This window comes from Capsicum annuum, chromosome 11 (assembly GCF_002878395.1).
Source record: "Capsicum annuum cultivar UCD-10X-F1 chromosome 11, UCD10Xv1.1, whole genome shotgun sequence".
NCBI lineage: Eukaryota > Viridiplantae > Streptophyta > Magnoliopsida > Solanales > Solanaceae > Capsicum > Capsicum annuum.
The window spans coordinates 193,195,147-193,222,568 of NC_061121.1; the positions used below are offsets into that span (position 1 = coordinate 193,195,147).

Genomic DNA, 27,422 nt, shown 5'->3' on the forward strand with positions numbered 1-27,422 from the left:
AATCCAACCAATAATCATACAAAAATCCAAAACAATAACCAAATGTTTGATACCCAATTTTGGCTCACCCTTTTTTTATTTAATTACTTTTCTGATACTTCCTGGCCCTAAATAATTTTTAAAAATTAAATAAGAAATAAGATTCGTATTTTTATCTTTATTTCTACAAATTTTTTAATAATAAAAGGGAATCTATTTTTTCTATTATATTATAAAATATTTTAACATCAAAATCACAAAATATCTTTTGATATTCATATTTGCATTTATCTAATTTTATTTTTAGGCGATATTGTGACCATATATATATATATATTATATATAAAATAAATATTTTATATTTTATTTTTATTTTTACATATATTTTATTATATTCTTATTTTTCGCACATATATATATATTGTTAATATTAAATCGCAAAAAGGTATTAATTTGGATGCTTATACAGGTTATGTTTGTAATTTATATATGTTCATACCAAAATAACTTTAGGATAGCAGGAGGTATCGATAAAATTAATTTCAGTAGAAAAAGAGTATTCAGATTGACCATAATTCAATTTCATTTTTGTTTTTTTAGCCGAGCCCGACTTTATCTATAAGTTCTAGCCAAGATCCCAAAAATTAGCCCGAAACTCAGTCCAATGTCCATGTCCACTTCGTCAATCCATCACACACATTTTCACTAACCAAACACTGCTACGTCAAAAAGAAAAAAATACCCAACTAGCGCAACTTAGTCCAATCCGTCGATTACTTCCCAATCCGAGGATCCTGAAATTTTCAACTGTTGATATATATATATATATATATATATATTAAATATTATAATTTACTCTTTAACTTTAAAACTGAACTGTCCGATCAAAATCGAAAGAGTCAGAAAATGGTCTTTTCCTTTTATTAACGATTCATATGTACATGTTTATCAGTATATATACATATTCTTTTATTTACCATTATTATTATTATTATTATTATTATTATTATTATTATTATTAGGATAACTTGTTTTAGACGGATCACAATGGGTCAAACATAGTACGCGTCTTTTTTTTGGGAAAATTAATACACGCACAACTTTACAGTGAGCAGCCATCCTATAGTCACCATCTTCTCTTTCACTAAACAGCAACAATGGCTGCCCTCTTTCACCTTTCTCATCTCTGCCCTTTCTCTACTTTGTCGAAAATGGAACCATCATAGCTGACCACCTGCCACCACCTGCAAGAATCTCACCAAAACCAACTCTCCAGGTCGCAAATCCTTCAAGAACAGAGAAAAACAGACCCCTAATCTGTATAACAACAAAAAATGAGGCTTAGACGAGTCTTTAAATGGCTTGAAAAGTGAAGATTTGGATTCAGAGGGTGATTTCAAATTTCAAGTCGCTTTTTCATGGGGTTGGTTTAATTTGAGTTTTGAATCCAAACTTTCAAGTCTGGATTTACCTATAAATAGGAGGTTTCTCCATCATCTTAAGGACAGGGAAAAAGGGAGTGAGAAAACAGAGCAAATTGGAAAGAAAAAGATTTTGTTTGTGAAGAAAAACACGACAAAAGGGGCAGCGAGAGAAAGATCAAAGGGTTAAAAATAGGTTTGAAATCGAACAGAAAAATCTAAAAGAAGTCAAAAAAAGAAAAGGGAAGAAAAATAGAGGTCTGAAAAAATATTGATTCTTGCTTCGATTTTAGAGTGAATTTTTGATTCGGTCGTTTCTCTATCACTTCTTGCTTTGGCTCTAGAGTAAGTTTTCTCGGGTTCGAGTTTAATTGCCAGAAACTACTTGACGGAGAGCCTCAGTTTTGCTAGCCGAAAAAAGGTGCAAGCCCGTCCCTCCTTTAACTCTTATTTATCTCCTTTCTATCTGTTTTGTGGATATATTGATTTTATTTTGTAGTTCCTGATATTATTTTGTTGTTCTTTGAGTTTGCGGCATAAAAGTTATTTTGCGAGGTGGTCCGTAAGTAGGTGTTTACAATCATCTTATGCGGCTTTATGAACATGTTGCTTGCGGTTTGATTGTAAGTTGGTGTTGTAGTTGTCAATTCTAGAAAGTGGATCTGGTCGTAAAATTTTCTTTAAATTCAACTAGTTGTTGGTTTTTTGAAAAATTGATTTTGGATATTTTTTTGTATCAACCTAATGTCGCCCATATTTTATTCTGAGAGTTGGATTTGAACGGGAGATTTCATCATCAAACTATATGTTTGTTTTGATTTTGAAATCCGATCATACATAAAAGGTGCGACCTTATTGCTTTACGATTCGGCCATGGTGTTCATCGCCGGTGGAGTGATTTGATGACTTTGGCTTTAAATTTTTAGGCGCTATGGAAGTTAAAATTACCCCTGTGATTCCATTGTTAAATTTACACTGATATTGTTATTTGTTCCTCAAAATTAGTTCTAGGTAGTACAATTTTCTTCGACTGTTGTTGTACTTCTAAATGTAGAGTATCAAAACTTTTGAGGGTGATCGCTCTGTTAAGATATGCATCTAGTACTCCCAGTGGACCTTGCTGATTCGGCATATGTGAACGGATTTTGTTTCATTTTAAGCTCGTTACTGTGCATGGCTGCATTTTTCCAGAAGGAAATTCTACAATGACATATAGATTTTAATTCTCTCAAAAATTATTGTCGTATGCAAGGCATGAAGGTGTAAAGAAAAGTTTTAGCTTGCCTTTAATTGGGAATTGTTCTTTGTCAATCGTGATCCTTTAAAATGTGATTGGCATCGATTTCCAACTTAGCCATAATGTGTTCTGCCTACTATTTATGGACTGGTTTTGTGGATTTGGGTTCCATCCCAAATCTTAATTTTAAGCATACTGGGTTATACAGATATCTATGAAGATATAATACAATGTCCACTTTTGGTTAAAATTGGAGTTCGAAACAACCTAGTATTTTATTTAGTTATTTATCTTTCCATATTAGAATGACTATTAAATCTTTTTTTTTTCTTTCGAATGTGTGTTGCCATATTCACTTCAAATTCCTCCATGCGAATAGCTTTGAAATATGACCATGCTTATATGTCATTTTCTTAATGTATTGTTGTTATGTTTCAGTGATTGTTGATTAGTCACTAATCCTTATCCTTTTCATTATTTCATGTACACTCTCGGGAGCTGGAGTTTCGCAAGGGAACTCAATCCGACCCATAACAACGGGTCAATAGCTATAGGGTCGTCCAAGTTCGCGGTTTACGTTGTTAGAAATTGATTTCATTAAAGAGAACCTAGCGTATTTTCTACTTTCTTTACATCTTATTATAGGGACATATCTCAAACTAACCTTGCATTTCTCCTAATATGCATCTTTGTGTGGTTTGATTAAATTCAGATTAGCTTCATGTGCGTTTGGTTTTGTTTAGATTTGAAATATTTAGAATTAGCTTCATGCTTCGGGTAACCCTTCGTCTATTTGATGTCCATAAGTATAATAACGTGCAATCATTCGATAACTCATTTTTTTTACATTCATGAATCAACTTTTTCCAATAAAAGGTGCAAATTGTTGGCCTTAAGCATAAGTTTAATAGCAAATTTCTATTCAAATTTTGTTTAAAGACTAAATTAGTTTCCTTTTATAAATATTGAGCAGCCGTTCAACTTGTCTTAACTGGACCTTTTTTTAAGTAAGTTACCAAATGGTCTTAATTTTTAATTTTGCAAGTAACTCACCCCTTAAAAAATGTGATTAAATTTGGTTCAATTTTAATATCATACAAATATTGGGTACATTTATATTTCTTAACATTATTTCAAGATCTTTCAGATTTTAAAAGGCCTCCAAAAACACAAGGTATATATATGTGTCAGGCTACCGCATACGAGGTATATCTTATCATTTTCACTACTACTATAACAATTATTTTTCATCATTATTATTGCTCATCACTATCTTTGTCATTAATATTTATCTATTTTATTATTAGCATCATCATCACTATTATTATTATTATCATTATCATTATTATTATTATTATTGTTGTTGTTGTTGTTGTTGTTGTTGTTGCTGCTGTTGTTGTTGTTGTCATTATTATTAGCATTATCATTATTAGATTATAATATTTCTAAACATTTCTATATTTTCATCCGTCTTCAATAAATTCTTTCACAGTTTTAGAATAAATCTTTTACCTTATGACATTTGTACATCCAACCCCCATGCACTTTAAAGATAACAAGGGTTTTATATTTTTATGTCACTACAATTATGACAGAGACTACTTCTTTCCATATTTTTAAAATAGTCATACATAATGGTCTGCAAATGCTGATATTATTTCCTCGTATACGGTAGCAACACATTCGCTGTACCTTAAGTTTCTTTCCTTTTTCATAAAAAATATAACAATGATAAGAATATGTACAAAGGATTTCTTGTCACTTTTTAGCAAGTAATGAAGCAATAATTTTTTTCTAAACTAAGTTTAAGAACTATTTTCGGATAGGCTTTGAGGGGTGCTTAACATCTTCCCCTCGAGTAACCAAAACCCTTACTCAGAATCTCGGGATGGTTTCGAAAGACCAAAAATAGAGTTTTCAACATAAAAAATGGTTTTCCTACTTTTTCTAAAAGTTAGGTGGCGACTCTAAAATTTTTTTTTCAAAACCCAAGAGTCATGACTCCACCACTTGCCGTTACACCACTTTCGATGTGTTTGATGGAAATGGTGACCCACATACACATCTGATAGATTACTGCGATAAGTTGGTCGGTGTGGGAAGGAACGAGAAGTTGAGGATGAAGTTGTTCATTCAGAGCTTGTCAGGAGAAACTTTGACTTGGTACACCCGATAAGACCCCCTTAAGTGGTGTGACTAGTGGAAAATGGCTGAGGACTTCATGAGTCACTATAGGTTTAACATTGAGATTGCCCCAAACAGGTTCTCATTGGCTATATACAATAGAAGTAATCAGAATTATTTCAAGAGTACGCATGGTGTTGGAGGACCGAGACTACTAGGATCCAGCCTCTACTGGATGAAAGTGAGCTCTCCAAGTATTTTATCCGAGCTCAATAAGGTGTTTATTTTGACAAGATGATGTCAATGATGGGCCAAAAGTTTGCAGAATTAGTCAAGATGGGAGATTCATAGAAGAAGGCATCAAGTAAGGGAAAATCCAATCTATGGTTGCACTACAAGCCGCAAGTAAGGCCATACAGTCCGGTTCTATTAATGGTAATAAGAAAAAGAGGGAAGATGCCTCAGCTATCACACCATACTACTAACCTGGAAATTTTTCCTACCGTTACCCTAGCAACCCCTAAATTGTTGCACATGTCCCAGTGTACAATGCTCAACCGTATTACAATCCATCTCGAGCTCCAGCATACCAAAATCCACTAAGATCATACGGCCCTGCCCAAGCACCTTCTCACCGAAATAGACCAGCCTATGCGCTAAGACCACGTCCAAATTTTGAAGCCAGAAATACCTGCACCTACACATCAATTGCAGAACCTTTGGCCCAGTTATTTGAGAGATTGAGGGTGGTAGGTTTGTTGCATCCAATTGAAGAAAAAACCCCTGATCCTACCTCTCAAAACTTTGATGGTAACAAACGATGTGCCTATTACTCAGGAGTCTAAGGGCATGACACAGAAGAAGGCTACAGCTTGAAGAATCAGATTGAGTCTTTGATAAAGAGGGGTATAATCAAATGCACCGCCGCAGCTCCAAATGTGAATAACAACCCCTTGCCAAATCATGGAAATCGAGAAGTTAGTATGATTACTCTAGAGGATGAGTATGACTTGGAAGGAACTATTGTGCCCACGTAGAACACAGAAGAAATCGCTACTGCATCACTATCACAACCTTTTATTATGGTACAATTGAGGGAGCCAATAACTGTTCAGACGTACCTGCCAAGAGTCTTAGTGACCACATTAGCCACTGGAAGGCCCGACTATGACACTAAAGCAATCCTGTGGGACTATCAAGCTGAAGCCAAGGGCAAAATGATAGACGCTGCTGCGACTCAAGGAATGCCCAGGTCAGGAAGGTGTTATGCGCCAGAGAAACCAAATAGAGGAGTTCTCAGGAAAGATCAGAACCCGAAGAGGAATATTACAGGTGATGGAGCTGTAGAATTTTGGAAAAAAATACAACGCAAGCACTATTCGGTTGAAGATCAGCTCAAGAAGAGACCAGTCTACATATCCATTATGTCCTTGTTTATGAGTTCTGAAGCCCATAGAAATGCTTTAATGGAAGTGTTATGTGGGGTTAGCATACCAAAGAAGACCACTAGCGAGACTTTGGCTGTAACTATTGGGCGAGTGGTAGAGGCAAATAAGGTCTCTTTCCGTGATTATGAGTTACCATCAGAAGGAGCTGCACACAACAAAGCACTTTATATTACAATCAGGTATCATGACAAGATTGTGAATAGGGTTTTGATCGATGGTGGCTCGGGTTGCAATATTTATCCGTTCTCCACTCTAAGGGATTTGGGTGCAAACATAGAAGATATAAATGAGATTCGGGTAAAGGTCAAAGCCTTTGATGGGTCACAAAGGAGTGTCATCAGAGAAATTTAATTGACACTGCAGATATGACTAGCAGAATTTCCTATCATATTTCAGGTCATGGATGTGTCTTCTAGCTACAACCTGCTGCTGGGAAGGCCATGGGTCCACATGGCAAGAGCCATTCCTTCCACTCTTTATCAGTGTGTAAAGTTTGAGTGGGGTCGCACAGAAGTTACTACTCATGGAGAGCTCAGTCATTCGATTTATTTTGTCAATTCAGTTCAAGTCACCGTGGAGTTAGATGGAGCCACTTTCTATACCCTAGAGATTATACAAGCTATAAGGACTAACGAGAAGATAGAACCAACTGAAGGAAAAATGTCGAGTGCTAAAAAGATGGTTGCGTTGGAGATGTTAAAATATGGGTATCATCCCAAGACAGGGTTAGGACCAAGAGCCGATAGTATAGTTGAACCAATTCAGCTGAAGCATCAGAGAGGTACTACAGGACTTAGATATGAGCCCATTTCTAGAGGAGCCTGTAGTGAAAGATTTGGAGTGACGGTATTTGTGCCAGCCCAAGTCCCATTTTCAGAGAAAATAGTTGATGAAGACATCATAGAAGGAATAGAAAATCTGTTTGTGGCCTTAATCGAAGGAGAACCAAAGATGGATTTCAAGAAGCTCACCATCCGTGATGTCGAGCCTAGAGAAGTTTTGCAGAATTGGACCATCAGCCCATCCCTATTCCGCCAGGAGTCTTGGTAGTGCGGGACTATTGTTGCTTTTAAAAATTATTTTGTTTGTATGATCAATTGAGGCTTGAATCATGCCAAAAGTCTTTTTGCTACTCGCCTCTTACCAAAGCCCAGTGTTTTCATTAATAAAAGTCCTTATTTTCAAAACTTATTTTTCTATTTTCAATATCTATTTACTTTACTCGCTTTTATACTTTTCAGTGCAAATATTAATAAAAATCCTCGTTCCACGATTATGACATTTAACGAATCCGTTGAGCAAAATGCAAGCGATGAGCAAGATTATGAGGAGTACGATGAAAGCACGATGCATGAAAACCTGCCGCAGGAGATCGAGCAACTCGAAAGTCAGAAGAAGCCTAATATGGATGAAACTAAAGTCGTCAACTTGGGTGATGAAGAAACAGTAAAGGAAACATGAGTCAGCATACACTTGGAGGCTGAAAGAAAGTAGGAATTGATAAGCCCGCTCAAGTAATACATCGATGTATTTTCTTGGTCTTACAATGACATGCCTAGTTTGAGCACTGATATCATTCTGCATATCCGCCCATGAAGCAAAAGACGAGGAAATTCAAACCCGACTTGAGTTTGAGAATTAAGGAGGAGGTGACCAAATAAATAAAAACCAACATCGTGAGGGTCATAACTTATCCCACCTGGATAGCCAACATCGTACCAGTACCAATGAAGGATAGAGAGATAAGAATATAAGTAGATCATCGGGATCTCAACAAGGCTAGTCCAAAGGATGATTTTCCTCTCCCGAACATTCATACTCTCATTGATAATTGTGCAAAACATGAGTTACAATCATTTGTTGATTGTTTTGCGGGATATCATCAAATCCTAATGGGTGAGAATGATGCAGAGAAAATAGCCTTTATCACTCCGTGAGGAGTATACTGCTATAGGGTAATGCCGTTTGGGCTTAAGAATACCAGCACAACTTACATAAGAGCCATGACTACCCTTTTCCATGATATGATCCACAAAGAGATTGAGGTGTATGTGGATGATGTCGCTATCAAGTCCAAAAAGAGTGCAGATCACCTGGATGACTTATGAAAGTTCTTCGAAAGGCTGCAAAGGTACGACCTAAAGTTGAATCTAAGTAAATACGCCTTTGGAGTTCCCGTAGGAAAGTTATTAGGATTCATTGTTAGTAGGAGAGGTATAGAGTTGGATCCATCCAAGATAAAGGTAATTCAAGACTTACTACCTCCTAAGACCTAAAAGGACGTAATGAGTTTCTTGGGAAGACTCAATTACATCTGTCGGTTCATAGCCCAGTCCATAATAATTTGTGAACCAATATTTAAGTTAATGAAGAAGGATGCCGCCACCAGATAGACTGGAGAGTGTCAGAAGGCTTTTGACAAAATCAAGAAGTATTTTTCTAACCCACCAATATTGGTTCCACTAGAACCGGGAAATCCATTGCTGTTATGTCTATCGGTTATGGGTAATGCATTTGGATGTGTGTTAGGGCAGCACGATGATACAGGGAGGAAAGAGCAAGCCATTTACTACCTGAGTAAGAAGTTCACACCATATGAAGCTAGGTATACATTATTGGAGCAGACCTATTATGCTTTGACTTGGGTCGCACAAAATTTGAGGCACTAACTATCCGCGTATACCACGTATTTGATTTCAAGAATGGATCCACTCAAGTACATCTTTCAGAAACCAATGTTTACTGGAAAATTGGCAAAATGTCAAATATTGTCGAGTGAGTTTGATATTGTGTACGTGACACAAAAAGCCATCAAAGGACAAGCTTTGGCTGATCATCTTATAGAAAATCCAGTGGATCAAGATTATATGCCGCTCAATACCTACTTTTTTGATAAAAAGGTATTGTTTGTAGGAGAAGACATCTTAGAGTCGTATGATGGATGGAGAACGTTCTTTGATGGAGCAACAAACTTTAAAGGAGTCGGAACTGGAGCAGTTCTAGTTTAAGAAATAGGTCAACATTACCCGATTTTGGCGAAGATTAGGTTTCCTTACACGAATAACATGGCAGAATATGAGGCTTGCATTCTCAGGATTAGGATGACAGTAAACATGGACATTAAAGAGCTATTAGTGATAGAAGATTCATATTTGCTGATCCATCAGGTGTAAGGAGAATGGACCACCAAGAATGTCAAAATCCTTCCTTATGTACAATGTGTTAAGGAGCTGAGTAAAAGGTTTATGAAGATTGAATTCAAGCACGTCCCTCGAATTCAAAATGAGTTTGCTGATGCCTTGGCAACACTATTCTCAATGATTCAGCATCCTGATGAGAATTACATCGATCCCATCAAGGTGGAGATACACGATCAACAAGCGTATTGTTTCCAAGTAGATAAAGAGCCAGATGGAAATCCATGGTACTACGATATCAAGAGGTTACTCAAAATAGAAAAATATCCAGAAGGTGCTACTGGCAAGCAGAAGAAGACTTTAAGAAGGATAGCCAATCACTTTTTTCTCAACGGGGAAATCCTATATAGAAGGACTCCAAACTTAGGATTGCTATGCTGCGTGCCATGGAGGCCACAAGATTGTTGGAGGAGATACATGCAGGAACGTGTGGACCTCGCATAAATGGTTTCATGCTTGCAAAGAAGATTTTGAGAGCTGGATACTTTTGTATGACCATGGAGAGGGATAGCATCCGATACGTGCAGAAGTGTTACCAGTGTCAAGTTCATAGGGACTTTATATGAGTTTCGCCAAACGAGCTCAATGTGATGGGTTTCTCTTAGCCGTTCCCTGCTTGGGGCATGGGTGTTATTGGTCCATAGAGCCTCTTGCATCCAATGGACACCGTTTTATCTAAGTAGCTATTAAGTATTTCACAAAGTGGGTTGAAGCCTCAACACATAAGGCCGTAACCAAGAAGGTGGTAGTAGATTTTGTTCGCAACAACTTAGTCTGTCGGTTTGGAATTCCAGAGTCAATCATAACAGATAATGAGGACAATCTTAATAGTGACCTGATGAGAGAGATTTGCTTAAGTTTTAAAATCTCTCATTAAAATTCTATGGCATATCAACCACAAATAAATAGAGTGGTTAAAGCTGCAAACAAGAATATCAAGAAAAGTTTGAGAAATATAGTGGGCGGTAATACAGAATGGCATGAGAAGCTGCCATATGCTTTACTTAGATATCTCACCACGATCAGAAAATCCACTGGGGCAACTCCCTACATGTTGGTTTATGGTTCGGAAGCAGTAATACTTGTAGAAGTGGAGATACCTTCATTGAGGATCATTCAGGAGGTTGGTCTAGACGATGTTGAATGGATTCGTAGCAGGATCGAGCAGTTAATGCTAATTGACGAGAAGAGATTAGATATGGTCTGTCATGGTCAACTCTATTAAGATACAATGATCAAGGCGTTCAACAAGAAAGTCAAGCCTCTTCGATTCACACTGGGATAATTACTATTAAAAAAGATATTTCCTCACCAAGATGAAGCCAAAGGGAAATTTGAACCAAATTGGCAAGGTCCCTATATAGTTCATCGAGTACTCTCAGGGGGAGCAGTAATTCTTGCAGAAATGGATGGCATAGTAAGCACGAAGCTGATCAATTCAGATGCCATCAAGAAGTACAACATTTGAAGACATTAGGACTAGTTGTTGTTTATTTGTACTTTTGCATTTTTTCTAATGTAACAGAACTAAGTATTGGCCTGACTTCCCACGACGGGATACGTAGGCAGCCCACATAGGGTTTGATTTCCCTTAGAAAACCCAAAAATGTCATCCTTTCATGTACTCAGAACTATGATCGACCTGATTTTCCATGGCGGGATACGCAGGCAATCCACTTCAGATTCAGTCCCTTCATATTTTTTACCGTTCCATTATACTGAACTACTGCCTAACCTGATTCCACTTAGATACATAGGTAGCCTGAGTCAGGCTCGGTCATTGCATTATTTACTTTATCTTTTGTATCGAACTATGTTCTGACATCGGGTCAACAGCTATAGGATCGTCCAAGTTTGCGGTTTACGTCGTTAGAAATTGGTTTCATTAAAGAGAACCTAGCGTATTTTCTACTTTCTTTACATCTTATTATAGGGACATCTCTCTATCTAACCTTGTATTTCTTCTAATATTCATCTTTGTGTGGTTTGATTAAATTTGGATTAGCTTTATGTGCGTTTGATTTTGTTTAGATTCGAAATATTTAGAATTAGTGTTCTTCGGGTAACCGTTCGTCTATTTGATGTCCATAAGTATAATAACGTGCAATCATTCGATAACTCATTTTTTTTACATCCATGAATCGACTTTTTCCAATAAAAGGTGCAAATTGTTGGCCTTAAGCATAAGTTTAATAGAAAGTTTCTATTCAAATTTTGTTTAAAGACTAAATCAGTTTCCTTTTGTAAATATTGAGCAGCCGTTCAACTTGTCTTAACTGGACTTTTTTTAAGTAAATTACCAAATGGTTTTAATTTTTAATTTTGCAAGTAACTCACCCCTCAAAAAATGTGATTAAATTTGGTTCAATTTTAATATCATACAAATATTGGGTACGTTTATATTTCTTAACATTTTTTCAAGTTCTTTTAGATTTTAAAAGGTCTCCAAAAACACAAGGTATATATGTGTCACGCTGCCGCATACGTGGTATATCTTATCATTTTCACTACTACTATAATAATTATTTTTCATCATTATTATTGCTCATCACTATCATTGTCATTAATATTTATCTATTTTATTATTAGCATCATCATCACTATTATTATTATGTATTATTATTATTGTCATTATTATTATCGTTATCATTATTAGATTCTAATATTTCTAAAAATATCTATATTTTTGTCCATCTTCAATAAATTCTTTCACAGTTTTAGAATAAATCTTTTACTTTATGACATTTGTACATCCAACCCCCATGCACTTTAAAGATAACAAGGGTTTTATATTTTTATGTCATTACAATTATGACAAAGAGACAACTTCTTTTCATATTTTTAAAATAGTCATACATAATTGTCTACAAATGATGATATTATTTCCTCATATACGGTAGCGGCACATTCACTGTACCTTAAGTTTCTTTCCTTTTTCATAAAAAATATAACAATAATAAGAATATGTACAAAGAATTTCTTGTCACTTTTTAGCAAGTAATGAAGCAATAATTTTTCCTTAACTGAGTTTACGGACTATCTTCGGATAGGCTCTGAGAGGTGCTTAACACCTTCCCCTCGAGTAATCAAAATTAACTGAGTTTACGGACTATCTTCGGATAGGCTCTGAGAGGTGCTTAACACCTTCCCCTCGAGTAATCAAAACCCTTACTCAGAATCTCGGGATGGTTTCGAAATACCAAAAATAGAGTTTTCGACATAAAAAATGATTTTTCTACTTTTTCTAAAATTTAGGTGGCGACTCTAAAAAAAATAAATTTTCAAAACCCAAGAGCCACACCAACATCACTTGCCGTGTGCTGTTTCGACCAGTTCGAAATAGGGCGCGACACCAAATACGAGTCCATAACATAAAAGGATGAAATAATCATAAATACAGTCAAACGGTATCAGCCCAAATACCAAGGCTGACACCACTACCGACACTGCCCATACCAATCCATTGTAGTTCCACGAAGCCTCTAACCAAAAGCAAAACAATATCCGATTGGGACATGCCCCCAACCATGTCAAAACCAATGTCTATGAAATGACCAAAGTATGTAAAAACATCCATTATATGAAATGGAGCCTTCCCGAATATAGAAGCTTACCACTTTAATCCAACCAAGCTGATTCTGAATTCGATCACTAAGCAGGAGGAGTAGAATGGCCGGTTTCTGCATTGCGTGGGGATACAGTCGCCCAAAGATGGGCTAGCGGGTGAACGCTAGCAAGTACTCAGGATAAGGATAAATTAATGTCAACCTTTAAACCAAGTAAACCAACCATACGCATTCACAACCATACATTCATATATATAATAATATTGGGAAAGGGAACCGGGTTTAGCATGCCATTAAAATTATTAACCTGGGTATGTGTAGCTTAACCGTCCTAGAACCACCCACAGGCTATATGGGTCTAGTGTAAGCCCCTGAACGGGCCTCGAAGCGTGTAGCTGTATGAACCGAAGATACCATAGGAGTAAGGGATTCCGGAGTACCCTTCGCTCTCCATGATACATATGTACAAATGTACTTTGGGGATTCTCATATACCTCGTAAGTATCATATATGGTATCCATGACCAATCCTTATGTCGGAAAATATGAGTTTTCAGTGTCCGTCCATTGGAATCACACCTTCACGGTTAGCTGTCATACCCCGTTATTTTTGCCCAATTAAAATCATTACCACACAACCAAACCACCATTCCATTTATTATTAACCGAGGATATAAGTAGTGGTATCGTCATACCGACTATAGCTTGCAAGCAACGTCCTTTGTCAACCTTTTAGAGATTAAGGGATTCTCATGTACCCATAGATTACATTATTGAGTTGTCTTGGAGGATTCCCATGTACCCCACAAGTAGTTTATTATTAAGTTTGCATGGGGGATTTCCTTGTACCTCACAAGGCTTTCAATTAGACCAACCATAACCACCAAGTCCTTACCATTTAACCATTCCAAACCACTTAAACCATTTAGGGTTCCATTACCAAGTTATACCATGCAATAGTTCAATGAAAGTCCAACAATTTAACCAAAAACATTCTCATAGGCATTTTATCAAATATGTTAGGGGCATAGATTTTCAAAGACAAAACCAAGTACTAATTACCCATTCCCTTGCAACCAAATGTATAAACCACCACAATAATATGAAAACCATAAGTAAAAGACATGGGAAAACCATAACCAACCATTATAACCAAAACCCCCAACATATAATTGAAAACCCAAAACCATACAACATTTATGCCATGAAAACAATACACCAAAAATGCCTTTAATTGGAACTAACAATGAGGGAGGAGTAACATGCCTTAGATTGGGAAGAAGATGAGAAAAAATCACCCATATGAGCCTCGATTGACCACCTTGAAGGAAACTCAAGCTTTTGCTTAACCCAAGAGCCTTAAGAGATTTTTAGAGAGTTAAAAGTGTTTGATTGATTGCAAATAGGTTAATGAAGCCCTAAAAATGTGTTTTAAGTCGTGGGGTCCCAAGGAGTTATAAGGGAAAATATCCAGAATACCCCCAACTTAAATTGTATTAATTTTCTATTGGAGGGTAAGAACCCCCTCCATCTGTACCTATCACTCGTACCCCAATCAAAATCTCAAACCTCACACTGACTAAACTACGGCTCCTAAGTCCAACTCATGCCCAATTATACGATTGGTACTTTTAAATCGTACCTTAGGCAGAATAGAATCACCTAGGTTAAGACATAGGACAACATAGGAATTGCATCATACGACTTGCACCCCATTATATGACTTTTATAGAGAAGTTATACCGTGGACAATAGCCAACCCAACCACATTGATCAACATATGCGTGATGACCTCTAATCCGTACCCCAACATACAACATATACCCCTAGTTGTATGATATTCAGAGAGTTTGAAACTCAGGAAATTTCTATGGATCAAAACCCAGGGTGTTTTAATCTCCCTCACTGGGATCATTCTTCCCCGAATTATGGACATGGTAGTACAAACACGAACACACCCAATAATAACCATTCCAACCTTTAACTAAGTTAGAAAACAAAGATGCAAGGAAATCAACCTTTTCTTTAACCAAGTTAGAAAATAAAGATGTGGTCAAGAACACATACCTTCTGTAGGAATATATGGAGCAGAAAACAAATACGGATACTTGGACTTCCTGTCCTCTTCCACTTTCCAAGTAGCTTCTTCTACCCTATGGTTCTGCCATAAAACCTTAACCGAAGATACATCCTTGTTCCATAGCTGACAAACCTGTCAATCTAAGATCTCTACTGGATTTTTCATGAGATAGAAAATCTGAGATATCCAATACTTCCAAAGGAACAGCCGATAAAGGATCACCTATACACTTTCTCAACATAGAAACATGGAATACCGAATGAATGAAGATCAAACTAGAAGGCAACTCTAATTTACATGCCACATTACCAACTCTTATTGAAACCACATAAGGACCAACATATCGGGGACTGGGCTTTCCCTTTTTTCCCAAACAACATTACTCTCTTCATGGGAGACACCTTTAGGAACACCCTATCCCCGACCTCAAACTCTAAGTCTCTACGTCTTACATCCGCATAGGACTTTTAGCAACTTTGGGCAGCCCTAAGCCTATCCGAAATCACCTTCACCTTCTTCATAGCCTGATAAATCAAATTCAGGCCAAACATATCTGCCTCACTAAGCTCAAACCACCCAATAGGAGATATACACCTCCTACCATATAATGCTTCAAAAGGGGCCATATCAATGCTAGAATAATAGCTATTGTTATAAGCAAACTCTATAAGAGGTAGATGCTTAACCCAATTACCACTATAATATAATACCCCAAAAATCCAAACAAATGTTAGTGACATGTTTAAAGCTCATGCATAGTACATTATTGTCCTTTGATAATTTTATGAGTTAGTTTGAGGTATATTAAGGGCCCAAACAACTCACAACTATTAGACGAATCAAAATAATCCTTACTAATTGAAATTTTTGATAAAAATATTGCCTTAGTGAAATTCAAATGAGCATATCTTTTCCTCTACTCAGAATTTTCCATCTCATGACCCACCAAATGGTAGGAAATTGAATAGCTTTCCAAAGATTCTAATTTTATCCAAATCCGATACTCGGGTGAGAAGTTATGACACTTTTAGTAAAAGCAGTAGTTCAATATGAGTAGCATCGCGTCGTAGTGACCTTAAAAATAACGTTCGTCCTTTTCCAAGGTGTCACCAAGATAAGCGTCACATTGTGCCGAGGGTCCATTTCACAATTTTCACTTTTCAGTGAGGCTCTGCGATTGGCACCATGCCGTGCCAGAGTGCCAGTTTGCACTCGTTAATTTTTAGTGACACAACGTGATTCCACCGCATTGCGTCAAAGTGCATTTTTACACTTGTCCATGGAATACAGTTTCAACCAAATTCCAGTGGCTCACCGTAATGGCACTGCATCGCGGTGAAGTCCAAAAATGAGATTCCAGTGATGAAATTTTTTAATTATTTCAGGGGCAATTGGGTCTTTTTTCATGACCCTAATCAGTCCAAAACACAAAATTAATGCCCTAAAGCCTACATAGTCATTATTTTATTCAATTTCTCTCAATCAAGAGCAATCTCTTTCAAATAGAAAACCCTAGCCTTCAAGAATTCAAGATCAAATCTCAAGAAATTCACCATCAACTCTCACGAATTCATCAACCCAGGTATGTTTAGTGTTCATCCATGGGTTCCTTTCACCCATGGAGCCAAAGTATCCAATTTAAATACAAAGGTATGATCTTTTCAAGTTATTATGATTTTAAATTGTGATTCAATCAAGAATCTCCATGAATCTTGATTTCATGCCATGCTTACATGAAATTGTTGTTGTTATCAAACCCCACATGTTTTAATATTGCTATTTTCTTAATTAAATCATGATTAAGTGTTGTTGATATTAAAATTATGCTATTACTCCAAGTTTTACACTATTCCCATGTTTAGCCTAAACCATGCATATCAAGTGTTTGATGGAATGCCTATAAGAATGGATTTTTAATAAAAGTTTCCATGTTATGTCTTTACAGTTTAGTACTATTTTACTATTATTGCTATTGAGTCCTGGGGGTTATGAATACCCAAAAACTTAGCTGTTTACCTAGTCTCAGTATCTTTAGAATAGTTTCAGAATATGTTATGTGCATTATCAGTTTAGTCAATCATCAAAATTAGTTAAACTTAGAACAACCCAGTACTCCGAGTCAGTTCAGTTGGTAGTAGGATTTAGCACCGAGCGAGTGCTGGGATGGTGACTTTCCCGTAAGATAGGCAGAGTCATTGGTAGCAGTCCCTGTACTCCAGAACTATGTAGCCAGCGTAGGACATGATGAGTCACCCGTTAGTTTAGGCTTGACTACCTTGCAGGGGTCACCCATCAGTTTAGGCTTGACACCTTAGGTCCTTCGGGACAGTACATCAGTATAGTGGATCCACATAGCCAACGTTAGTACCCATGGCACGGTACTAATACCCTTCCAACTGGGGTTATAGGTTGGACCTCGATTAGCTCAAATTGGAGAATGTCGGTTAGATGATAACTCTCACAGTCTCAGTCCAGTAATCAGTTCAGTAATTCAGTTTCAGTTGCTTGACCATAGCATACAATATCAGTGATTCAATTACCAGATTTTCAGTATTTCAGTATTTACAGATTATATTCTAAGCATATTATATGCTTGGTCATACATCCTCAGTACTTACAAATTTTATGCATCCTCAGTATTTATAGATTTCACGTATCCTCAATATCTATAGATTTCATGCACTCTATTCAGTACTTCATATATATATATATTCAGACAGTTATTCTTCATGTTCATGAAACCATACATATCATCCAACCTCATTTAGCATACCAGTACAATTAAAGTATTGATCCCATACTCTTTTCTTGCGCTATGATGTATCATATCATAGTTTCGGATGCTCAGTTACAGGATCGCGCATAGATTTTCCAGACTATCAGTCGTAGTAATGGTGAGTCCTTATATTTTTAGGACATGATTTATTTATCTCAAATTTCTTTATAGTTTCAGTCATTTCTATTTAGTCGGGGTTAGTTGGGGGGTTTGTCCCATCAGCTCCTTAGTCAATCAGTAGAGGCTTTTCAGATTATTTCAGGCAGTTAGTCAGTTTCTCAGATTTCAGTTGTCTTTGTCAGATGTTTTATCAGTATTATCAGTTGTGCCCTATAGATTTTATCAGATTTATGACTTAAAACCTTATGGTATTCCTTAATTAAATTCCGCATACGTTATGGAATTATCAATTTTGCTCAGTGCTCACAGCAGGTACCAGCTCATGGGTTAGCTTGTGGTTCCTCGGGACTGTGAGCACCATGTGACGCCCAGGATGTACTCTTGGGGCATTACACATAATCAATCACACACACAAAGCATATCTTCCTATGTTTGAATAGTCCTTTCTACTAGCCCATCCGTCTGCGGGTGAAAAGCAGTACTCAAACTAACCTTAGTACCTAACCCCTTCTGAAACGACCACCAAAAGTGAGATGAAAACTGTGTACCATGATCAGAGATAATCAAAATAGGTACCCCATGCAGATTCACAATCTCCTGAAGATACAACCTCACATAATCCTCAGCCAAAAAGTTAATCTTCACTGGTAAGAAGTGAGCCGACTTTGTCATCCTATCCACGATGACCCAAATCGAATTAAATTGGTTCCGAGATTAAGGAAGACCGGTAATGAAATCCATATTGATCACCTCCCACTTATATTCAGGCAATTTAATCTCCTGATATAAACCCCCATGCCTCATGTGCTTCACTTTCATTTGTTTATACACCATCCATTTGGCCACAAAATTAGCCATATCCATCTTCATACCATTCAACCAATACATCTCCTTGAGATCATGATACATTTTTATCAAACTGAGATGAACAACATAGCACGATTCATGTGCCTAAGCTAATACCCTTTCTCGCAAACTATCAATGTCAGTAATACATAACCTCCTTTGGCACCGCAAAGTACATTACCGCTGATCTCAAAAACTCAAGCCATCACCTCTGCTTGAGATTAATCTCTTTCCAAGTGAACACATATGGCAGACTTTTATGATCTGAGAAGATGTCCACATACACTCCTCATTGCCTTCAGGCAATTTCAATGCAAATACCACCGCTAAAAGCTCCAAGTCATGAGTTGGATAATTCCTCTCATGTACCTTTAACTGCCTAAAAACATAGACAATTACCTTCCCATGCTGCATCAAAATACAACCAAGCCCCACCTTGGATGGATCATAATAAACCACAAACCCCTCATTGCCTTCAGGTAATGTCAAAATTAGAGCCGATGTTAGCTTATCCTCCAGCTTCTCAAAACTACTCTCATAAGCATTCAACCAGGAGAAATTTACCTTCTTCTAAGTCAACTTAGTCAATGGGGTAGCTATCATTGAAAAACTTTCCACAAATCTCCTATAATACCCAGCCAAACCTAAGAAGCTCCGAATGTGAGTTGGAGTCGTGGGTCTAGGCCACTTCTTAACCACCACCATATTTTGTGGATCCACCATAATCTTCTCATCAGAAATAATATGACCAAAAAAGTGACAACGTGCAACCAGAATTCATATTTTGAGAATTTGGCATACGACTGTTGCTCTTTTAAGGTCTGTAATACTACACGAAGGTGATTAACGTGATCCACCTCACTCTTAGAGTACACTAAAATGTCATCAATGAACACAATGATAAAAAGATCTAGAAACTGATGAAAGACCATGTTAATCAAATCCATGAATATCGTTGGGGCATTGGTCAAACCAAATAACATAACCAAGAACTCAAAGTGCCCATACCAGGTACGAAAATCTATCTTAGGGATATCCAGCTCTTTAATCTTAAGCTGATGACACCTAGACTGAAGATCTATCTTTGAAAAGAATTTGGCACCTTGCAACTGATTAAACAAGTCATCTATCCTTGAAAGAGGATACTTTTTCTTGACCGTCACCTTATTCAACTTCTAATAGTCAATACACATCCAAAAAGCCATCTTTTTTAGGCAAGAATAACACCGGTGCACCCCACGTGGATACACTAGGACGGATGAAACCCTTATCTAAAAGATCCTTAAGTTTCTCCTTGAGTTGCCTCAACTCAGCCGGAGCTATTTTATAAGGAGGAATAGATATTGGATGAGTGTACAGAACCAAATCATTCCCAAACTCAATCTTCCTATCCAGAGGAACACCAGGAAGATCATCCGAAAAGACTTCAGAAAATTCATTCACCACCGGAACCGAATGCAAAGAAGGACCTTCTGAGTTAGAGTCATTAACCCGAACTAGATGATAGAGACACCCTTTGGAGATTAACCTAAGAGCTATAAAATATGATATAAACTTCCCCTTAGGAGCTAGGAAACCACCCTCTCATTCAATAACTGGTTCACGAGGGAGCTTAAAGACAACCTTACGGTTCAGACAATCTAAGGACACGTAGCACGAGTGTAACCAATCCATCCCTAGAATGACATCAAAATCCACTATATCTAGTTCAAACAAATCCACCAAAGTTTCCTTACTACCAATAGATACCACACACCCCCTATAGACTCTTTTAGCAACCACAGAGTCACCTACTGGGGTAGAAACAGAAACAAGATCCAAAATAACCTTGGGATCAAAACCAAAATATACAGCCATAAATGGGGTCACATAGAAGAGAGTGGAACCTAGATCAAGTAAACCTTAAACATCTCGAGAAAATAGTTGTAACGTACCAGTCACGATATCAGGCGATACTACGGACTCCTATCGAGTAGTGAGTCATATAACTTATTTTGGCCTGTGCCAGTACCAGAAGCAAAAACAGACACAGAAGCAGCACCCTTTGGTGCAGGAGCAGATGAAGAGGCAACTGGAACCTTGTTCGCTCCCAAAGCACCCTTACCAACCGAAAAGTTTCTAAGCATATAGCCTGGCTAACCACATTTGAAACACCTGTCTTTCCCCTCATCACAGAAGCCCCGATGCAAACAACTATAGAACCTACAAGGAGGACACGACAAGGCCAACTAAGCCCCACTAGCCTTAGATTGGGTACCCTGTTCCCTGAAGTTTTCACCACCCTATTGACGCCTATCACCCGATTGCTTCGGGGTAAGAAGCACTAGCTGTAAAGAAGGAACTAGAACTCATCCACTTCTTCTTTGGACACTTACCACCATCCCTACCACTTTGATATTAACCACCCTACCCAGAGAACCTAAAATTCTTACCCTACCTTTCACCTACCTCAGCCTATTTCCTCTTTTCCTCCTCTATTTATTGCATATGAATAACCAGCCTAGAAATATCCATGTTCTTGATCAGCAATGTAGTCTTGCTCTAAAGGATCAACTCATGAGATAATCCTGAAGCGAACTTCCTTATCCTAGCGCTCATATCAGACACTAATTCCAGAGCATACCTAGACAATTAGTGAAATTTCAAGGCATGTTCCTTGATCGACATTTTCCCTTATTTTAGATTAACAAATTCTTTTACATTTGCTTTACTCTAATCCTGAGAAAAGAAACGGTCCAGAAAAGTATTAGAAAAAGTCTCCCATTGAGAAGACTCATCAACCTCACCCTTTGCCTGTTCCCATTCTTTGTACCATTGGTACGTCACATCCTTTAGCTGATAGACAGTAAAATTCACCCCTTCCACATTCGTGGCCTGTATCACCCTGAAGATCTTTTCCATTTCATCCAGAAAAATCCTGAGGATCCTCCTCCACTTTAACACTGGAGAAAGTTGGAGGATTCAACCTCATGAATTGGCCAACCCTTGTGGCCTCAGAAGATGCAATACCATATGTACCACACTCAGCCTGAGAAGCTATCAACTGAGCAATCACATAAATCGATTAAGGAAACTACGCATTTTTCATATTAGCCTGTGGAGCCAGAGAAGGACTAGAAGGAACCAGTGAAACTCTAAAAATATTAGGGACTGGACCCCTAGACCGAGCATGGATCCCCTAAGTAGAGCGTGTCCCATCAACATTGTCCCCAGTTGGGACTGAGGAGTTTTCATGAACTTCAGATCATCAAGGCATGATCTGAAAAGTGAACAAATGGAATTAGAAGAGATTCCAGGACTTAGACTCCAAGCTTGAAAATAGAACACAAAGAAGAGAAACATTTCCTAAATGTCTTGTAGTCTCTCACTTATGAGTGTGGCTCGCTACACACCCTTAAAAGAGACTCTACTTGACACAACTTTGTGGACTCCTAATTGACCATGAACCTAAAGCTTTGATACCAACTTAACATGGCCCGAACTGGGCCTTAACATAATGGGCATTCCAAGTCCAACTAGGAACAGGGACACCCCCGTTACCCAACCCAACCTCCAAACACATACCATAAGTTGGATGAATTTCGAACATATAACAAGATAGTGATATTTTAAAATTCCAGACTCTGGGATAGGTCAATAACCGTGACCAGCCCTTCACGAGTATCCTTCGCTCTCCATGATACATATGTACAAGTGTACTTAGAGGATTCTCGTATACACCATAAGTATCATAGGAGTAGGGGATTCCCAAGTACCCTTCGCTCTCCATGATACATATGTACAAGTGTACTTAGAGGATTCTCGTATACTCCGTAAGTATTATATATGGTCGCTATGGCCAATCCTCATATCGGCAAACATGAGTTTTCAGTGTCCGTTCATTGGACTCACACCTTCATAGTTAGCTATCAAACCCTGTTATTATTGCCCAATTAAAACCATTACCACACAACCAAACCACCATTCCATTTATTATTAACCGAGGATATAAGTAGTGGTATCGTCATACCGACTATAGCTTGCAAGCAACGTCCTTAGCCAACCTTTTAAAGATTAAGGGATTCTCATGTACCCATAGATTACATTATTGAGTTGTCTTGGGGGATTCCCATGTACCCCACAAGTAGTTTATTATTAAGTTTGCTTGGGGGATTCCCTTGTACCACACAAAGCTTTCAATTAGGCAAACTATAACCAAACTATAACCACCAAGACCTTACCATTTAACCATTCCAAACCATTTAGGGTTCCATTACCAAGTTATACCATGCAATAGTTCAATGAAAGTCCAACAATTTAACCAAAAACATTCTCATAGGCATTTTATTAAATATGTTGGGGGCATAGATTTCCAAAGCCAAAACCAAGTATCAAGTACCCATTCCCATGCAACCAAATGTACAAACCACCATAATAATATGAAAACCATAAGTAAAAGACATGGGCAAACCGTAACCAACCATCATAACCAAAACCCCCAACATATAATTGAAAACTCATGACCATACAACATTTATGCCATGAAAACAATCCATCAAACATGACTTTAGTTGGAACTAACAATGAGGAAGGAGTAACATGCCTTAGATTGAGAAGAAGATGAGGAAAAATCACCCATATGAGCCTCAATTGACCACCTTAAAGAAAATCCAAGCTTTTGCTTAACCCAAGAGCCGTGAGAGATTTTGAGAGAGTTTAGAGTGTTTGATTGATTGTAAATAGGTTAATGAAGCCCTAAAATGGTGTTTTAAGTCGTGGGGTCCTAAGGAGATATAAGGGGAAATGTCCATAATACCCCTAACTTAAATTGTATTAATTTCCTATAGAAGGGTATGACCCCCCTCCATCCATACCCTAAGGTAGAGTAGTATCCACTACTCGTACCCCAAGTAGAATCTCAACCCCCACACTGACCAACCTACGACTCCTAAGTCCCACTCGTGCCCAATTATATGATTGGTACCTAATCTTTGGAATATTTACATGCTAAAAGCACCAATATGCACCCAGATTTAGACTTGCTTCAAGAAATTTTATATAAATTCTTAAGTATATTTCAGTGTTAATTTCATTTCGTACCTAATGGATATGATTAGTGCTTTTACGTAAAATTTATTAAGAACTGAAAGCAATTGGATTCATTGATGATGTGGAATGAGCAAAGGAATACAAGGCATTGAAATGTAACTCAAAAAGGGAAACTGAAAGTCAGAAATTCCCATTTGCAGAGAGTCCGCGTCCTGCTTTGTAACAGAATGTCATTAGTTGAATTCCAGTGTAGGTTTGCGATACCATCGCATCGCGGTGCAGTTCCAATTGTCAATTTCTGTGACCTAGAAGTTTAGCGCATCGCGAAGGAAGGATAATTCAGAATTGTCTAAATCCAGTGGCTCACCACGATGCTACCGTATCGCGGTGAGGGGTTATTTCATAATTTTCACTGAATACTTGAAGTGTGCGATTGACAAGGTTTATATAGAAAACGATGTTTGAAGGCATGGCGCGACGCGCCGACTGGTAAAATCGGGAAGATTTTTAATGTTTTTTTCCCAGCTATAAAAGGAAAAATTAAGGGGCTTTTTGGCAAGCATAGCAACGGCGAAAAGGGAGAAATTTCTCTCTTTTAGGCTTCTTAGATATTCTTTTCAACTTCTTTACTTCAAGAATTATTTTGGGTATGGTTAATTACTTATTTTGGATGATGAATTTAAACATGAGTGGCTAAACACCCTTATTCTGGGGTTGAGGCCAAGAACATGATTACTCTTTTACATTCTTATTCATAGTTTTTTTGGATTATCATCTGGCTTGTTCTTAATTTCTTGAGTTTACTATTTTGATGAGTGGCCACCATTAGAATAAATCTATATTTCTATGTGCATCTGGGAGGAGAATCGTAGGATAGAATGAAGAAATTAAGGAGCAAGGTTCTTATCCTTTTATAAAATAAGGGGTTTGAATTAGTATCTAGGATAGGGATATACCTAGAAGCCTTGCTTGGTTCAATTGCAAGAAGATAACTTTACGAATCTAGAAAAATTGTTGTGTCTCTGCGGGAGTTGTAGATACAATAGTCAATAAATGGAAGATTTGAGGTTGAGAGACCAAGATCATGGCATAAACCTTGTGAATCAGCAACCCGATAACCAGTTAGACTGTGATAAGGATAGAGAATTATATTATTGTTTCAAACACCTCAACCGTGGAATCATCATCATTATTGATTACAACCGTTGCTTTCTTTGCTCTCGTAACTATTTGTTATTTCTTGTTAACAATTTACCTTTTTATTCACAAAGTTACAATCATCTTAATACTCTATAACACTTAATACCTAATTGTCTAAAACTAAAAGTTGACTAAATTTCTAGTTTATTAGTCCTCGTGGGAACGATATCTGACTGTCTAATTCTTTATACTACTTGTACAGCCACGTACACTTGCATGTGCGTAAAGATGCAACACTACCCATAAATCGTATCCTAGGTAGAATAGAATCACCTAAGTTAAGACATAGGACATCATACGAATTGCATCATATGACTCGTGCCCCATCATACGACCCTTATAGAGAATTCATACCTTGGGCAACAGCCAACCCAACCTACTGATCAACATACGAGTGATGGCCCTTAAACCATACCTAACATACGACTAGTACCTCTAGTCGTATGATGTCCAGAGAGTTCGAAACTCGGGAAATTTCTATGGATCAAAACCCAGGGTGTTTCACCTATAGTTTGTAGTCTTAACATGCATAACTATTTTATAATAATTTTATTCCATTTATATATAATTTTATTGATTGACATGAGATATACATGCATTTGAGCAAGAGAATTAATGTCCATAGATTTTCTATGAATTATAGGTACATAGATGAGCAATTGTATATTTTTTTTTGGATAGAGTAGATTAAAAATAGAATTGGTTACGTTTTTGCAAATGCTTAAAATAACCAATGTCAAGAATTTATAGAAATAATTGTATATTATTTAGGGAAAAGAGCGTAAAATGCCCTTCAACTATGTAAAATGGTGCAAAAACGTCCTCCGTCTACCTATTGGGCCTAAAATGCTCTTTCCGTCTACTTATTGGGTCTAAAATTGCATTCTCACCGATCTATTGGGCCTAAAATGTCCTCCCCGTCTACCTATTGAGCCTATTTTTGTCCTTTTATTTAGGTAAATTACATGAAAAGACCATCCTTAAAACTTAATTACATAAATAATAGTACTTTTTTAATATTACAAAAATATTTTTTTTTTACATATATAGCCATTTACAAAAATTAGAAATGATAATTATAATTTCTAATTTAATGCTATAACTAATTATCAGTTCACCTTAGTTTAAGAGATGTATTTTCAATCGTCCAATTAAAAATGGAAAAGATAATCCCTGCTTTCAAATCTTTCTCTCTTATATTCAAAATTTAAATATTTTTTTAAAAAATAAGTATTTCATTATTTGACCGTGTATTTTTTGTTTTGTTTTCATGTATGTTAATCATGTAGTATTATTTTATTATCGTGTATTTTTAATTCTAATGTAATGGGTTAACCATAATTTTTTATGGAATAAAAGTCACTATGTTGGAAGTACAAACGTACCATGTATTGTTGTTGTATAAATATAATTTATGATAAAGTTAGATTATTATTATATTTTTGATATAATTTATAGAAAAAATATTCATAGTATATCTCATTATGTCGAAAGTACTTTTCCTGTTAAAAAAATATTTATTAAATATAAATATATATTTCTAGTATTACATGGTATAAACTTTTTATATCTAAAATATACCACGTATGTTTATGGTATAAATATAATTTATACGGTATAAATATAATTTGTATGGTCTAAATATATCATGTATTTTTATGATAAAAATATAATTTGTATAATATATAAATATACCATGAATTTTTATGGTATAAATATACCATATATTTTTATTGAGGCATCGTGAAAGCAGACAATAAAAATGAAAACCATAAAATTTTGATATACTATATAAAAAATAAATGAGTAAAGGCTTTCATGAAATTAGGCAATAAATAAGAAATATGAGAATTTAATATATAATTATTTTTCTATATATTAGAATCTGTTGTAAAAGAAAATATTTTATATGCTATATCTGACAACCAACTAATAAAACTATGTCTATGTAATAATTTTTTAAAAATAACTATTTATGTTGTTTTTCTTTTTATTTATCAAATCAATTTAGACTGACAAAAAATTGATATTATGCACTATTTATTTGATTAATATTAATAAAAATAATAGGGATTTTATGTAGTTTAATAAAGATAAGTCATGGTATTATATAGTTTTTTCTTAAATAAAAGGGCAAAATAGACCCAACAGGTAGACGAAATATATATATATATATATATATATATATATATATATATATATATATATCCAAAGAAGTTGGGTTTCGATTTAAGGTCTGAAGACTAATTAAAAGTATTTATTTTTAGTGTCTTGCTACACGTAGGTGTTAGATCACTATCCAAATAAATTGAGTTTTGATTTAAGATCTGAAGACAGTGTTCATGGACTTTGTGTCCACCCTAATATTTACACCCAATATTCAAAATCTTAACCTTCAGAG

The 27,422-nt window shown here is 36.5% G+C and overlaps 1 protein-coding gene across 1 annotated transcript; it reads left to right on the forward strand.

Moving 5' to 3' along the window:
- The first annotated feature begins 10,289 nt into the window (after positions 1–10,289).
- LOC107846324 lies at positions 10,290–10,874 on the forward strand. The gene is made up of 2 exons (XM_016690743.1): positions 10,290–10,607; positions 10,707–10,874. Exons 1-2 carry the CDS (start codon positions 10,290–10,292, stop codon positions 10,872–10,874), a joined length of 486 nt encoding a protein of 161 aa, XP_016546229.1.
- The last annotated feature ends 16,548 nt before the right edge of the window (positions 10,875–27,422 follow it).

Bases quoted from the DNA above. Each gene is read 5' to 3' on its own strand.
- LOC107846324 (XM_016690743.1), top strand. From the start codon at position 10,290: ATGGCATATCAACCACAAATAAATAGAGTGGTTAAAGCTGCAAACAAG. The intron at 10,608-10,706 runs GTCTGTCATGGT...CTATTAAAAAAG, and splicing joins ACGAGAAGAGATTAGATATG to ATATTTCCTCACCAAGATGA.